Source organism: Bubalus bubalis, chromosome 6, assembly GCF_019923935.1.
Source record: "Bubalus bubalis isolate 160015118507 breed Murrah chromosome 6, NDDB_SH_1, whole genome shotgun sequence".
Taxonomy (NCBI): Eukaryota; Metazoa; Chordata; class Mammalia; order Artiodactyla; family Bovidae; genus Bubalus; species Bubalus bubalis.
The window spans coordinates 16,454,051-16,470,914 of NC_059162.1; the positions used below are offsets into that span (position 1 = coordinate 16,454,051).

Sequence of the window (16,864 nt, forward strand, 5' to 3'; positions counted from 1 at the left end):
ACAGAGATTGAAAACCATTCCAAATAAGAGGCATGCCACACATGTCTCCTAATTTGGGAATTAAGTCTACTGTCTTTTATGTTATAACCAGTTTTTCACTTTAGAAAACTGTTGAATTCTCTAACCAGTTAGGGATTAATTTCTTTAAATGTCATCAGGCTCTAAACCCTGTGGAAGTGGCATTGGTGACATGGCACTCTGTAAAGGAAATGATATTTGAAGGGGGCCCTCAGCCATGGATTCTGGAGCCCTCACGATTCTTTCTGGAGCTGAGCATGGAGAAGACAGAGAAAATTAGAATAACACAAGTCCGACTGCCAGCTAAAAGAAAACAGAATCAGTACATCTATCGGGTCCTGTGCCTGGATTTAGGGGAACAAGTAGGAAAATGATCTTTTCTAACATTTCTTTTAGCAACAGTACGCTAAATCTTTCGTCCTTCTAGCCATCCCTTTTCAGCTGCTAATGGATTTAGTTTATGGACTAGATAGGAAAATTCTAATTGTTGACTAAGAGATCTGTTTTTTTAAACCTTACTATCCTTTAAATGTACCCAAAGGTTTTGGTTTGCTCATTTGAGAATTCTAACAGTTCACTAACCAAATAGTTCAAGATCTTTTTGTAGCAGGGAGTTTATTTCAATCATTTTATGACTATAATTCAACTCCTTGTAGTATAGACTAGAGGATATATAGTTCAACTCCTTGTAGTATAGACTAGAGGATATATAGTTCAACTCCTTGTTGTATAGACTAGAGGATATATAGTTTTTCATCTCCAAAGAATGTGAGGAAGGGAAATTTTAAGTGTCATCTATGTTTATCAATTTTGAAGAACCAGTTGGATCTTTGCTGATATGAGTAATTAATATATTTCCCTTTATCAGTTGAATTAGTTTTGATTATTTTTAGAGGTAGTGATGGCTTTAACCATGGCTATACCTTGGTAGACCAAGGCCAATAACAAAGGTTTTCAGATTGACCAAGATTGACAATGTAATGTATGACTATGAAGCATAGCCCAGCTAGCCAATCCTCAGGGAATCCATGTATGATTTTAACTTAATAAGAACTGTGTTATATTCAAATGAGGTTCATTTTAATATCTCTAGTGAACTCTTCTGTATAGTATGACTAGCTACTAGTGATTTCAAGCCTAGTTACCCTCTTTTGAAGCTAACTTCTTGTTTTTACATCCTATTATTCATTAGTATTTATATCAGAAATGAGTTGAAACACAAATTAGTTTTTACCAACTGGTAACAAAGGTTTGGTGAAGGAAAAGACTGAAGTAATTGGTCAGTTAGTTTTTTTTTAATGTTCCCTTTGTTTCTGTGATATCAAGTGTCTACCTCTGCCCTTGTGTTTTCTTAAAGATCCTGACATTTCAGATTGGAAATCATCCAGGTGTCCTGAACCCTAGTCCAGCTGTAGAGGTTGTGCAGGTACGCTTCCTATGTGCCCACCCTGCCAGCATGTCTATAACTCCAGTATATAAGGTGCCAGCTGGTGCCCAGCCATGTCCTCTGCCACAGCACAACAAACAGCTGGTAAGTATGGTGTTTTCAACCAACTTGCCCTTTGTCTCCCATGCTTTGACATAAATGGTCGGAAATACAGCTTTTGTCTTATTGAATTTAAGGAAACCCTTTTATTTGTTATCCAATCTCTATTAGTGTCTGAGAAGTGGTTATAGTTGGCTATACTTAGTGACAGTGGGGAGGAGGCAATGGCACCCCACTCCAGTACTGTTGCCTGGAAAATCCCATGGATGGAGGAGCCTGGTAGGCTGCAGTCCATGGGGTTGCTAAGAGTTAGACACGACTGAGTGACTTCAGTTTCACTTTCCACTTCATGCATTGGAGAAGGAAATGGCAACCGACTCCAGTGTTCTTGCCTGGAGAATCCCATGGACGGAGAAGCCTGGTAGGCTGCAGTCCATGGGGTCGCACAGAGTCGGACACGACTGAAGCGACTTGGCAGGCAGCAGTGACAGTGACTGCTTGTTGTACTTAGGTGCATGCATGTGAACTAAGTCACCTCAGTCTTGTCTGACTCTTTGTGATCCTATGGACTGTAGCCCGCCAGGCACTTCTGTCCATGGGATTTTCCAGGCAAGAATACTGGGGTGGGTTGCCATGCCCTCCTCCAGGGGATCTTCCCAACCCAGGGATGGAACCCGAATCTCTTATGGCTCCTGTGTTGGCAGTCAGGTTCTTTACTACTGGCGCCACCTTATGACAACAGACAATTGAGAACTACCAAATTGTTTTGCTAGTATCCTTCCCTACTAAACCTTTTTATTAGCATTATCAGTAACATATCAAATTCACCTCTACTCCAAACTGATATGAAAAATAGTGATAACCAATAACGTAGCTAGAAGTTAGGCAACAGGGACTGAGGAATAAATAAGTTATTTAACCTAGAAACTAGAACATCAGAAAGTGAAAATGAGTGTTAGTCCCCCAGTAATATCTGACTCTGTGACCCCATGGACTGTAGCCTACCAGGCATCTCTGTCCATGGAATTCTCCAGGCAAGATTAATAGAGTGGGTTGCCATTTCCTTCTCCAGGGGATCTTTCCGACTCAGGGATTGAACCCAGGTCTCCCGCATTGTGGGTGGATTCTCTACTGTCTGAGCCACCAGGGAAGCCCAAACTATACACTAAATGAGGTTAACTATGATTTCAAGCATAGGAGAAAATAAGTCATTTCTGAGATTTTACAGAACAGAACAATCCATTAATTATCCCCATTTTACAGATGAAGAAACTAAGGATCCTAAAAGTTGAGTAATTTCCCCAAGGTCATAAAGCTAGAAAGTAGCATCTTATGTCTAACTCCAAAGCACATTATTAACTTTTTTTGCTACACTGCCTTTTCATTGTAAAAGAACATATGAGATATTGCAGGTTAGGAAGTCATTTTTTTTTCAGACCCAAATTCAACATTAAATACTATTATTTGAACTTTATAAATTATTCACTTTTTAAAAAAGCCCTTGGACTTCCCTGGTGGTCCAGTAGCTAAGACTCCAAGATCCCAATGCAGGGGATTCTGATCAGTGTGTAATCTATTTACAATTAGCATAATTATCGATACGGTTGGATTTATAGCTACCATTTTACCATTTATCTATGCTTTTTTTGTTTTTTTCTATTCTTCCATTTCTTCCTTTTTTGTGTTAAGTAGATATTTTATAGTATATCATTTTAATCCTCTTGTCCTTTCTTTTACTATATTATTTTAAGTTATTTTGTTAGTTATTTCCCTAGGGATTACAATTAACATGTTAACTTTTAACAAACTAGTTTGGAATAATATCAACTTAATTTCAATAATGGTTGAAACCTATTTTTTCTATAAAGCCCTATTTCCTTTCCCTTTCTTTAAGCTATTGTCATATATCTTTATACATGTATGCTCATCAGTCATAATTATTGCTTTATGCATTTGTATTTTAAATAAGATAGAAAAATAATTACAAGCAAAAGTATATTTATACTGTTCTATATATTTACCTATGTAGTTATTGTTACTAAACTCTTATTTCTTCATGGGGTTTCAAGTTACTGTTAGTGACCTTTCATTTTATCCAGAAGGACTCATTTTAGTATTTCTTGTAGGGCAGGTCTACTAGCAACAAATTCCCTCTATTTTTGTTAGATCTTGGGCTTCCCTGGTGGCCCAATGGTAAAGAAACAGCCTACCAATGCAGGAAACAGAGGCTTGATCCCTGATCTGGGAAGATCCCACATGCCATGGAGCAGCTAAGCCCGTGCTCCACAACTATTGATCCTGTGCTCTAGAGCTTAGTAGCCACAACAACTGAAGGTGGGTCCCATGCTCGGCAACGAGAGAAGCCACTGCAGTGAGAAGCCCCGGCACCACAACTAGAGAGTATCCCCACTTGCCACAGCTAGAGAAAAGCCTGCACAGCAACAAAGACCGAGAACAGTCTAAATAAATCAGTAAAATTATTTTTTTAAAAAAAGAATCCACCTGCAATGCAGGAGATGTGGGTTTGATCAAGGGGTTGGAAAGATCCCCCAGAGAAGAAAATGGCAAGCCACTCCAGTATTCTTCCCTGGAGAACCCGGTTCAAAGAGTAGCCTAGCGGGCCCCAGTCCCTGGGGTCACAGAGTTGGACATGACTAAAGCGTGAGCACCCATGCAAGAATGTCTTAATTTCTCCTTCATTTTGAAGGATTATTGTCCTCAATATAGAATTCTTGATTGGCAGTCTTATTCTCTCATCACTGGTTTCTGTGATTTCTGATGAGAAATTAGTTGTTAATCTCATGGAGGATCCCTTATAAATGATAAGCTCCTTCCTCTGTTTAATAATTCTGTCTTTCTCTTTGACCTTGGACAGTCTGATTATGACATGTCTAAATGCACATCTCTTTGATTTATCCTACTCAAGGTTCTTTGAAATTCTTGGGTGTTTAGAGTAAGTGTTTTACATCAAATTTGGGAAGTCCTTAGCCATTATTTCTTCAAATATTCCTCCTTCCTTTTTTCCCCCTCTCTCTTCTTCTGGGACTTCCATTTTGCATATATTGACACTCTTGATGGTTTTCCATGGGTCTCTGATGCTTCCATTTTCGTCATTCTTTTTTCTTTCCGTTCATCAGCCTAGTTCAAAAAAGATGTCCTTTTCATTATAGGGGACTGGAATGCAAAAGTAGGAAGTCAAGAAATACCTGGAGTAACAGGCAAATTTGGCCTTGGAGTACAGAATGAAACAGGACAAAGGCTAATAGAGTTTTGCCAAGAGAACCCACTGGTCATAGCAAACACCCTCTTCCAACAATACAAGAGAACACTCTACACACGGACATCACCAGATGGTCAATACCTAAATCAGATTGATTATATTCTTTGCAGCCAAAGATGGAGAGGCTCTATACAGTTAGCAAAAACAAGACTGGGAGCTGACTGTGGCTCAGATCATGAACTCCTTATTGCCAAATACAGACTTAAATTGCATAAAGTAGGGAAAACCATTAGATCATTCAGGTATGACCTAAATCAGTTCCCTTACAATTATACAGTGGAAGTCACAAACAGATTGAAGGGATTAGATCTGATAGACAGAATGCCTGAAGAACTACAGATGGAGGTCCATGACATTGTACAGGAGGCAGGGATCAAGACCATCCCCAAGAAAAAGAAACACAAAAAAGGCAAAATGGTTGTCTGAGGAAGCCTTACAAATAGCTGTGAATAGAAGAGAAGTGAAACGCAAAGGAGAAAAGGAAAGATATACCCATTTGAATGCAGAGTTCCAAAGAATAAAAAGGACAGATAAGAAAGCCTTCCTCAGCGATCAATGCAAAGAAATAGAGGAAAACATCAGAATGGGAAAGACTAGAGATCTCTTCAAGAAAATTAGAGATACCAAGGAAACATTTCCTGCAAAGATGGGCACAATAAAGGACAGAAATGGCATAGACCTAACAAAAGCTGAAGATATTAAGAAGAGGTGGCAAGAATACACAGAAGAACTATACAAAAAAGATCTTCATAACCCAGATAATCATGATGGTGTGATCATCAATCTAGGGCAAAACATCCTGGAATGTGAAGTCAAGTGGGCTTTAGGAAGCATCACTACGAACAAAGCTAGGGGAGGTGATGGAATTCCAGTTGAGCTATTTCAAATCCTGAAAGATGATGCTGTGAAAGTGCTGCACTCAATATGCCAGCAAATTTGGAAAACTCAGCAGTGGCCACAGGACTGGAAAATTTCAGTTTTCATTCCAATTCCAAAGAAAGCCAATGCTAAAGAATGTTCTAACTACCGCACAATTGCACTCATCTCACACACTAGTAAAGTAATGCACAAAATTCTCCAAGCCAGGCTTCAACAGTATGTGAATCATGAACTTCCAGATGTTCAAGCTGGATTTAGAAAAGGCAGAGGAACCAGAGATAAATTGCCAACATCTGTTGGATCATCGAAAAAGCAAGAGAGTTCCAGAAAAACATCTACTTCTGCTTTATTGACTATGCCAAAGCCTTTGACTGTGTGACCACAACAAACTCTGGAAAATTCTTAAAGAGATGGGAATACCAGACCACCTGACCTGCCTCTTGAGAAATCTGTTTGCAGGTCAGGAAGCAACAGTTAGAACTGGACATGGAACAACAGACTGGTTCCAAATAGGGAAGGGAGTCCATCAAGGGTGTATATTGTCATCCTGCTTATTTAACTTATATGAAGAGTACATCGTGAGAAACGCTGGGCTGGATGAAACACAAACTGGAATCAAGATTGCCGGGAAAAATATCAGTAACCTCAGATATGCAGAGGATTTCCCTGGTGGCTCAGATGGTAAAGCATCTGCCTACAATGTGGGAGACCCGGGTTTGATCCCTGGGTCGGGAAGATCCTCTGGAGAAGGAAATGGCAACCCACTCCAGTACTCTTGCCTGGAAAATCCCATGGACAGAGGAGCCTAGTAGGCTACAGTCCATGGGGTCACAAAGAGTCAGACATGACTGAGCAACTAAACTTTTCAAACTTTCAGATATGCAGATGACACTGCCCTTATGGCAGAAAGCAAAGAAGAACTAAAGAGCCTCTTGATGAAATTGAAAGAGAAGAGTGAAAATGTTGGCTTAAAACTCAACATTCAGAAAACTAAGATCATGGCATCTGCTCCCATCACTTCATGGCAAATAGATGGAGAAACAGTGGAAGCAGTGAGAGACTTTATTTTTGGGGGGCTGCAAAATCACTGCAGGTGGTGACTGCAGCCATGAAATTAAAAGACGCTTACTCCTGGGAAGAAAAGTTATGACCAATCTAGATAGCATATTAAAAAAGTAGAGACATTACTTTACCAACAAAGGTCCACCTAGTCAAAACTATGGGTTTTCCAGTAGTCATATATGGATGTGAGAGTTGGACTACAGTAAAAGCTCAGCGCCGAAGAATTGATGCTTTTGAACTGTGGTGTTGGAGAAGACTCTTGAGAGTCCCTTGGACTGCAAGGAAATCCAACCAGTCCATCCTAAAGGAAGTCAGTCCTGGGTGTTCATTGGAAGGACTGATGCTGAAGCTGAAATTCAAATGCTTTGGCCACCTGATGCGAAGAACTGACTGGAAAAGACCCTGATGTTGGGAAAGATTGAGGGCAGGAGGAGAAGGGGATGATAGAGGATGAGATGGCTGGATGGCATCACCGACTCAATGGACATGAGTTTGAATAAACTCCAGGAGTTGGCGATGGACAGGGATGCCTGTTGTGCTGCAGTCCATGGGGTCGCAAAGAGTCGGACATGACTGAGCAACTGAACTGAACTGATCTTCAAGTTTTCTGATATTTTCTTCTGCCTATTCTTATCTGCTGTTGAGTTCATTTAGTAAAATTTTCATTTCAATTATTACAATTTTCAATTTAGAATTCCTTTTTGGTTCTGTTTTATAATTTCTATCTCTTTACTAATATTTTATATATGCTGATACATCATATTTATGCTTTCCTTTAGTTATTTAAACATGTACTTCTTTTGTTCTTTGAACAAAACAGTTGATTAAAAGCCTTATCTAGTAAGTCTAATGTCTAGGCATCCTCAGGGACAGTTTCTATTGACTGCTTTTTTGTTTTTTCCTATGTATGGATCCTACTTTCTTGTTTCTTTGCATTTGTAATAATTTTTAATTGAAAACTTGACATTTAAAATAGCATGATGTAGCAACTCTGAAATCAGATTCTTCCACTAATTAGGTTTTATGATACTGGTTTTCATTGTTTGCAGTGGCTGTTTGTTTAGTGACTTTCCTGCAGTAGTTCTGTAATGTGTTATTCTTTGTCCTCTTTGTTAGCTTTGTGGACATAAATTCCCTTAAATCTATGTCTATGTGGATATAGATTCCCTTAAATTTTTGTTGGAATTATGTTAAATTTATATATAAACTCAGAACAACTGAAATTTTTATGATGTTGAGTCACCCTGGTCGTCCTGTCCAAGAGGATGAATGATATTTGATATGAATATCAAAATAAAATTTAGATAAAAAATTTACACAGGTATAAAAGGCATTTGGGGAAATTGAAATTATGTATTATAATATATAATACATAACATAGTTTTTGCTACTCATTCTTAAGAAATGCATGCTGAGGTAGTTAGGGGTGAAGTGCCATGATACCTACATCATTTGGTGAAAAGAAAAAAAAAGACACACACCCACACAAATACACTCACCGGGAGTGTAAAATTAGAGGGGGAGAGAGAGAAAACAAATGGTGAATTGGGATGAAGTATATATAGTATCATTATACCATTCTTTTAACGTATCTGTAGCTTTGAAAACTGTCAAAAAATATTGGGAGAAAACATGATCCCTAGCTTCAGAAATATCTTGCCACCTCTTGAGCTATTGTTTTTTTCTTTTCTTACTTTTTATTTTCATATAGATTCCTGTATCAAGCCTGAGAGATACAGTCCTAGAACTGGCAGTGTTTGATCAACACAGGAGAAAGTTTGATAATTTCAGTTCACTAATGCTAGAATGGAAATCCTTAAATGAAACACTAGCTCATTTTGAAAATTATAATTCAGTGGAGATGGTAGCAAAGGATGATGGCAGTGGGCAGACCCGGCTACATGGTATTGTAAACATTTATGAATCTTTTTATATACCTACTAAATGGTTATGCACTAAGTATTTCCCTGTGCGTGAGAGTTTATTTATCCTATCTCACCTTTCATCTTCAATCTTTGTCTTTTTTAGAAAACATAGAGGTAAATTCCCTTGTTTGCAAAGTGAGGGTCTAGAGTCCAACATTCCTCACAAGAGCACAAAACTAAATTAATTTTTAAATGGACTGGTTGCCTATTATTTGCCTAAAACTTTGGAAATATTATTCAGTTGTTAGCCAGTGTTTATTGAGTGACTTCTACATGTAAGGCCCTCTGCTTGGAGGTTTAATGGTAAATGAGACCCTCACAGCCTCTGCCCTCATAGACTTACAGTCCAGTTGGGAAAACCAGACTTTAAACATTACAACTGTGTTAGATGTTCTGAAGTGAAAATGTGGGGTGCATTTATAACAGAAGAACCTAACCTAGTTTATATCAAAGAAGGCTGCCCTGAGAAAGTAACATTTACTCTGGTAAGGCAGAAAGAAGAAATAGAAAGAATGAACTAGATAAGTCGAGTGAGACTTACTTAGAGAGAGAGCAAGAGGCACAAGATGAAATGCTAGGAGGGCAAAAAGCCCTCATGGGCAGTCAGTCATCAAGCCTCTGCTGGTATCACACTTGCTGAGGTTCTGTTCTCCAAAACAAGTCACCTGGCCAAAACCAGAGTCTTGGTGGGCCAGGACTACTTAAGAGCATGGATACCACTGCAAGCCATTAATATAACAATCTGAGTGCATGCTCAGTTGCTTCAGTCAGCTCCGACTCTGCTACCCCATGGACTGTAGCCCACTAGACGTCTCTGTCCATGGGATTCTCCTGGTAAGAATACTAGAGTGGGTTGCCATGCCTTCCTCTAGGAATCTTCCCAACCCAGGGATCAAACCCACTTCTCCTGCATTGGAGGCAGATTCTTTACCACTGAGCCACCAGGGAAGCCCAATATAACAATCTACCACAGATTAATCCCAAAAGTGAAGAAGAAAATGGTTCAAAGGGTAATTTTAGGTTTCTGGTGTGAACATTTGGTAACCATTTTTTAAAAAGATTTATTTATTTTATTTTTTGGCTGTGGTGAGTCTTCGTTGCTGCACACAGGCTTTCTCTAGTTGCGGCCAGCAGGGGCTCTTCATTGAAGTGTGCGGGCTTCTCACTGCGGTGGCTTTTTTGTTGCAAAGCACAGGCTCTAGGCACACGGGGCTTCAGTAGTTGCAGGGCATGGACTCAGGAGTTGCAGCACGGGCTCTAGAATGCTGGCTCAGTAGTTGTGGCACACCGGCTTAGTTGCTCCACAGCGTATGGGATCTTCCAGGACCAGGGATCAAACTGATGTCCCTGGCATTGCAGGGCGCGTTCTTAACCACTGGACCATCAAGGAAGCCCACCATTCATCCTTTTAACTTTGAATTTTATGTTGCAGCATAGTTGATTAACAATGTTGTGTTAGTTTTCAGGTGTACAACAAAGTGTACATGTATCTATTCTTTTTCAAATTATTTTCCCATTTAGGTAACCATTCAATTGAGTAAGAAACACCAGAGAGGAACTTCCCTGGTGGTAGTTAAGAATCCACCTGCCAATACAGGGGACACAAGTTTGATCCCTGATCTTGGAAAATCCAACATGCCACAGGACAACCAAGCCCGTGTGACGTGACTACTGAATCCACACCTAGACCCCATGCTCTGCAACATGCATCACGACGAAGAGTAGACCCCACTCGCCACAACTAGAGAAAGCCTGCTCACAGCAACAAAGACCCAGCACAGCCAAAAATAAAAAATAAAAAGAAACATTAGAGAAATAAGATTTAATCTTTTCCTTACCCTCGGGGAGTTTATAAATGAAAGTGAAGTCGTTCAGTCATGTCCGACTCTTTGCTGCATGGACTGTAGCCTACCAGGCTTCTCTGTCCATGGGATTTTCCAGGCAAGAGTACTGGAGTGGGTTGCCATTTCCTTCTCTAGGGGATCTTCCAGACCCAGGGATAGAACCCGGGTCTCCCACATTGCAGGCAGACCCTTTACCCTCCGAGCCACCAGGGAAGAAGCTCCCTCCACCAGGGAGTTTATCAGTTCAGTTCAGTTGAGTTCAGTCACTCAGTCATGTCTGACTCTTTGCGACCCCATGAATCACAGCACGCCAGGCCTCTCTGTCCATCACCAACTCCCGGAGTTCAACCAGACTCACGTCCATCGAGGCAGTGATGCCATCCAGCCATCTCATCCTCTGTTGTCCCCTTCTCCTCCTGCTTCCAATCCCTCCCAGCATCAGAGTCTTTTCCAGTGAGTCAACTCTTCGCATGAGGTGGCCAAAGTACTGGAGTTTCAGCTTTAGCATCATTCCTTCCAAAGAAATCCCAGGGCTGATCTCCTTCAGAATGGACTGGTTGGATCTCCTTGCAGTCCAAGGGACTCTCAAGAGTCTTCTCCAACACGACAGTTCAAAAGCATTAATTCTTCGGCGCTCAGCTTTCTTCACAGTCCAACTCTCACATCCATACATGACCACAGGAAAAACCATAGCCTTGACTAGACTGACCTTTGTTGGCAAAGTAATGTCTCTGCTTTTCAATATGCTGTCTAGGTTGGTCATAACTTTCCTTCCAAGGAGTAAGCGTCTTTTAATTTCATGGCTGCAGTCACCATCTGCAGTGATTTTGGAGCCCCAAAAAATAAAGTCTGACACTGTTTCCACTGTTTCCCCATCTATCTCCCATGAAGTGATGGGACCAGATGCCATGATTTATACTCAGGAACAATTTAAGGGCTTAACTACATACTATATCATAGTACTAATATGTATATGATACTATAACATTAAAATACCAATAATATGATACAGTTAATGTAAAAAGTGGTAGGGAAGAAAGAGATGCTTGTTATACCTTGTAATGATGAATCACCAAATACCATCCATTTTATTTTCTAAATGTTTTTTTTTTTGGTTTTATCCCTTCCTCTCTAACTTCATCACTAATATCCTCATAACCTCTATCCTATATTACCATAGTAGCCTCCTAACTGATCTCCGTGTGTCTCTCCTACCGTCTAATCCATCCTACTACTGTCCAGAATGATCCTTCTAAAGAATAAATACAAAACTCTGTCTTAAAATTCTTCTTGAAATAGTTTAAGTCAAAAAAAAAAAAAAAGAAATAGTTTAAGTCTAGTAATTTATTGAGCTCTTATGACATGCCAGATACTACATTAAATACTTTATATACTTTTTAATTTTTATCTTTTAATTTTTTATTTATTTGTATTTTTTTTGCTGCACTGGGTCTTAGTTGTGGCGGCTGGGCTTTCTCTAGTTCCGGCACGAGGGGAGCTTCTCTTGTGGAGCATGGGCTCTGGAGTGGCAGGCTCAGTATTGTGGCTCCTGGGCTTAGTTGCCCCACAGCAAGTGGGATCTTAGTTTTCTGACAGGGGATTGAACCCACGTGCTCTGCACTGAAAGGTGGATTCTTAACCATTGTACCATAAGGGAAGTCTGATATATACATTATTTCCTGTTATCCTCATTGCTGACATATCCCTGTTTAGTAAGTTTACTCATTCATTAAACATTTATTGAGTTCTTATTATATTCTAGGCTGAGTTTTAGGCCCTGAAATCATAACAATGAATAGATGAAGCCACAAGTTCTCTGATAGCATAGCCTATAGTATACTCTTAATTATTGTATAAGAGTATACAGTTCTGGTAACAGTATTGTACTGTTACCAGTGTTGTCACGGTGTCTTTCTAGATAAGTTCATGCAGCTTAACATACCAACCCATACCTGCTTCTTTGGCTTCACCTTTTATTACCACTCACATGTTTCTACATTTTTCTTAAACTCAATGACTTTAGATCCTTAACCATGACAGGCCTTGTCATTCCTCTTTCCTTTGCATAAGTTGTATTTTCTCTTTTTTTATTTTTTTAACTTTTGCATCTTTGCTTAGCTAAACTCTTCCTCTAGTAATCTAGGAATTTTCTGTTCTTCTATATTCCCAGTCTAAGGAGAATGTTCCTTCTTTGTGCTCTTATATATTCTGTATTATGTGCTTTGTATATACTTCTATATTGCAGCCACCCTCCTAAGCTGTGGGTTTCTCTGAAGGTAAGAACAGTGTTGTCTTCATCTCTGTATCCTAATTACTGCCATAGTACCTAACATATAGTAGACCCTTAATAAATCTTTGTTTTGAATGAATGAATGTAAAATCATGAGAAAATGTTCTGCAGATTTATGCATGATCATCATGTGTTGAGAATATAATAAGAATTGACCTCAACAAAGTGGCAGATTCATGTTAGTTAAATTGAAAAGAATAAATGAGTAAAGCAAGGTCAGATTATAGATGGCTTCAAATACCAGTTTAAGGAGTTTGAATTGCTCTAATAAGGACTAGTTAGCCATTTAAAATTTTTGACTAAGAGACTGACATAACATTTACATACACATAACAGTTTAGAAGCATAAAAATCCCAAAGGACTTTCTCTTTATTTCTCACTTCTGTTTTTAAATCAAACAAAAATTTCCCCCATACACTATTGTCAGCTTATTTTTGGACTCACAAGCCATTAGAACTGGAAAGAATTTTAGATTTTTGCCTCTCAATCTCCCATTTAATAAAGGAACTGAGAAATAAACATTGCCCAAGGTCAGCAAAGTCAGCACAAAACCCCAGTTTTCTGTTTCCTTTATATTTCCCTAATCACTGTGTGTGTGTGATTTTTTTTTTCTCCCTCCAATAAAACACCATTTAGAAAAAATTATGGTAGAGTTTGGTTTTCTGGGGACCCTTTTGTATTTTATGTGTTATTGTTTCTCACAGGGTATTTTTCTGCATGTCTCCAGGTCATCAGATCCTTAAAGTACATCAGATAAAAGGGACTGTACTCATTGGAGTCAATTTTGTAGGCTATTCAGAGAAGAAAAGTCCAAAGGTAAGTGGAGACTGTTATGTGAAAAATATTAATTAACTGAAATTTAAGGCTCGTTGCTGCTGCTGCTAAGTCGCTTCAGTCGTGTCAGACCCTGTGCGACCCCATAGACAGCAGCCCACCAGGCTCCCCTGTCCCTGGGATTCTCCAGGCAAGAACACTGCAGTGGGTTGCCATTTCCTTCTCCAATGCATGAAAGTGAAAAGTGAAAGTGAAGTCGCTCAGTCATGTCGGACTCTTTGCCACCCCATGGACGGCAGCCCACCAGGCTCCTCCGTCCATGAGATTTTCCAGGCAAGAGTACTGAAGTGGGGTGCCATCACCTTAGAAGTCTATAAATATAGCTTATGTAAATATAAATACAGCTGATGTAAATCTGAGAATTATGCACCTTTATGATTGTGTCATCTTTGGCACTTGAGAGAGTATTGGAATCTTTACTCACTGAGATGAGAAATTAAAAGTTTATATTTATCATTATGGTTCTTATTACATTTCTAGGAACTTTCCAACTTGCCCAGATCTGTGGCTGTGGAGCTGCTCCTGGTAGATGATGTAACAGTATTGCCTGAGAATGCCACCATCTATAACCACCCTGATGTGAAGGTAGGAGCTGTATGGTTCTAGATAAATGGAATAATGTTGGAGGGGAGAGTTCTAGGTTATTAAAATTAACAGTATAAATATAAAAAACTCACTTATGTGTTAAAAATCACTGATACGTGTATAATGTATATATAATAATTATCTTTAGCACTAATACTTTAATAATTATATTTGGTCTTTGGTCTGTTGATTTTAATCTTTTAATGTCATACTCTTTCTTAGGTAAGTAGAAATTACTTTGAAATATTTATAATCCAAAGGGAATGGAATATTATTTGTCTTGATTTTTCCATAGGAAATATTTAGCCTTGTGGAAGGATCTGGTTATTTTTTAGTCAACAGTAGTGAGCAAGATATTGTCACCATCACTTACCTGGAAGCAGAAAGCTCTGTCCAGGTGAGTTCTAGAAATATTTCCAGATCTATGGTCTCAGATCAAAGCTCATTCTTAGGAGAATGATTGGAAAAATTTTATTAGGCATTTCAAACTTGTTGCATAGAATAACATTTGTGTCTTTTTCTTTTTTTTAACCTATGTAGATTCTTAAACAAAAAAATGAGTTGGTTTTTTTTTTGTAAATATCTATAGAAGGAAATGGCAACTCACTCCAGTATTCTTGCCTGGAGAATCCCATGGCCAGAGGAGCCTGGCGGGCTACAGTCCATGGGGTCGCAAAGAGTTGTACACAACTGAGCGACTTAGCATAGCATATAATATGGGGAAATTTTTGGTTCTGATTGAATGGAAACAGTGTAGGAGACATCTAACTATAAGATTTCCATTAAAACAAGGTTCAGAAAGAGAAAAACAAGTATCATATATTAACGCATATATATGGGAATTTAGAAAAATGGTTCTGATGAACAGAACCATTCTGTGGACACGGTCAGAAAGGTGAGGGTGGGACAAATTGAGAAAGTAACGTTGTCATATATACACGATCATATGTGAAAAAGATACTTAGTGGAAAGTTACTAAATAGCACAGAGTCCAGCCTGGAACTCTGTGATGACCTAGAGGGGCAGGCTGGCGGGAGGGGAAGGAGACTCAGGAGGAAAGGGATATATATATATATATATATATATAATTATGAGTGATTCATATTGTTGTACAGCATAAACCAACACAAAATTGTAAAGTGATTTTCCACCACTTAAAAAATAAATAAAAATTTAAAAAAGAAGGTTAATTTTTATAAATTTCAAAGCACAGAACTGTGTGCATAGTTTTTTTTTTTTTTTTTTTTAATTTTATTTTATTTTTAAACTTTACATAACTTAAATATACTATTGACTTTATAACCTGACTATATGATGTTTTCAGCCAGATATGGCAACTCAAAATATTAATCTGACTCCATAGTCAATATGCCAAGAGATTTTCTTTTAGTTGACTTGCAGTAATAAAAAGTATACATTAAATTAGCAGATGTATTTATTTCCTTCAAAGAGCTCAAAGGAATTTAACTTAACTATAGTCATAATGTTGCTTTTTAAAAGGGGAGATTGAGGCCCTGTGTGCCAGCAAAGGATGTAAAAAACCATACTGCTGTGCAGGAGCTGTATGTAGTACAAGAAGGAAAAACAAAGTATCGGTCCACCCTGTGCTCTCTCTCCCTGCTTGTGATTGCAGTGTAAATGTACCTGATTTTCCTCCTCAATCCTTTCCCTGTTCATAATTTAAAAACTGGATATGTATGTTGGGTTCTGCTTGAAATCAGTCAATTTAAACTCTGCTCTTTATCAGTTAATAAATATTTGTTAAGGGTACATATTTTGCCACAAACTGAAGCATCACTTTAAGGGGACATATTATGCTATGCCTGAAACTTATAATGTGACTTCTCAGAGTTCCTATCACAAAGAAAGTAAGATATTGTATTTTCTACTTTGGATGGAAATAATTGCTCTGATATGCTTGGAGCATATTTGCTTCTTTATCCAGCTGCAATCTTCTTCCCTCTAGTTAGTTCCATTACATCCAGGAATTCTCACCTTGGAGGTCTATGATCTGTGTTTGGCTTTCTTGGGTCCAGCAATGGCTCACCTCATGGTGTCAGACATACAAGAGCTGGAGCTTGATCTGATTGATAAGGTAAGAAATGTTTGCTGTATCTCTTAAGGGAAGCAGGTGTCATTCTCACTCACTAGCGTCACTTAATATAGTCTGTGCTCAGCTACTGTGTGTATTTGTCAGGCCCTTTGATAATGTTAATGGAAATACCTGCCCTTAAAGAACACCATTCCAACATTAATATCATGATGAAGATAGAGTGTTAAAGAACAGCTTAAAAGAATACACATGCTGCTGCTGCTGCTAAGTCACTTCAGTCGTGTCCAACTCTGTGCGACCCCATAGACAGCAGCCCACTAGGCTCCCCTGTCCCTGGGATTCTCCAGGCAAGAACACTGCAGTGGGTTGCCATTTCCTTCTCCAATGTGTGAAAGTGAAAAGTGAAAGTGAAGTCGCTTAGTCGTGTCCGACCCTTAGCAACCCCATGGACTGCAGCCCACCAGGCTCCTCCGTCCATGGGATTTTCCAGGCAAGAGTACTGGAGTGGGGTGCCATTGCCTTGTCCGAAAAGAATATACATAGATTACGCTTACTTGCTCAAAGGCTGATCAAGAACATTTAGCATTAACCAAAGGGCTTGCCCGAC

The 16,864-nt window shown here is 39.0% G+C and overlaps 1 protein-coding gene across 1 annotated transcript in view; it reads left to right on the forward strand.

Moving 5' to 3' along the window:
* NUP210L (nucleoporin 210 like) overlaps positions 1 to 16,864 on the forward strand; it is a 99,028-nt gene that overhangs the window by 52,900 nt on the left and 29,264 nt on the right. The window contains exons 15-21 of the mRNA XM_006044159.4: positions 159 to 380; positions 1,376 to 1,549; positions 8,437 to 8,629; positions 13,513 to 13,601; positions 14,100 to 14,204; positions 14,500 to 14,601; positions 16,171 to 16,299. Coding sequence (XP_006044221.4) covers positions 159 to 380; positions 1,376 to 1,549; positions 8,437 to 8,629; positions 13,513 to 13,601; positions 14,100 to 14,204; positions 14,500 to 14,601; positions 16,171 to 16,299 — 1,014 coding nt within the window. The remainder of the gene's footprint in view (positions 1 to 158; positions 381 to 1,375; positions 1,550 to 8,436; positions 8,630 to 13,512; positions 13,602 to 14,099; positions 14,205 to 14,499; positions 14,602 to 16,170; positions 16,300 to 16,864) is intronic.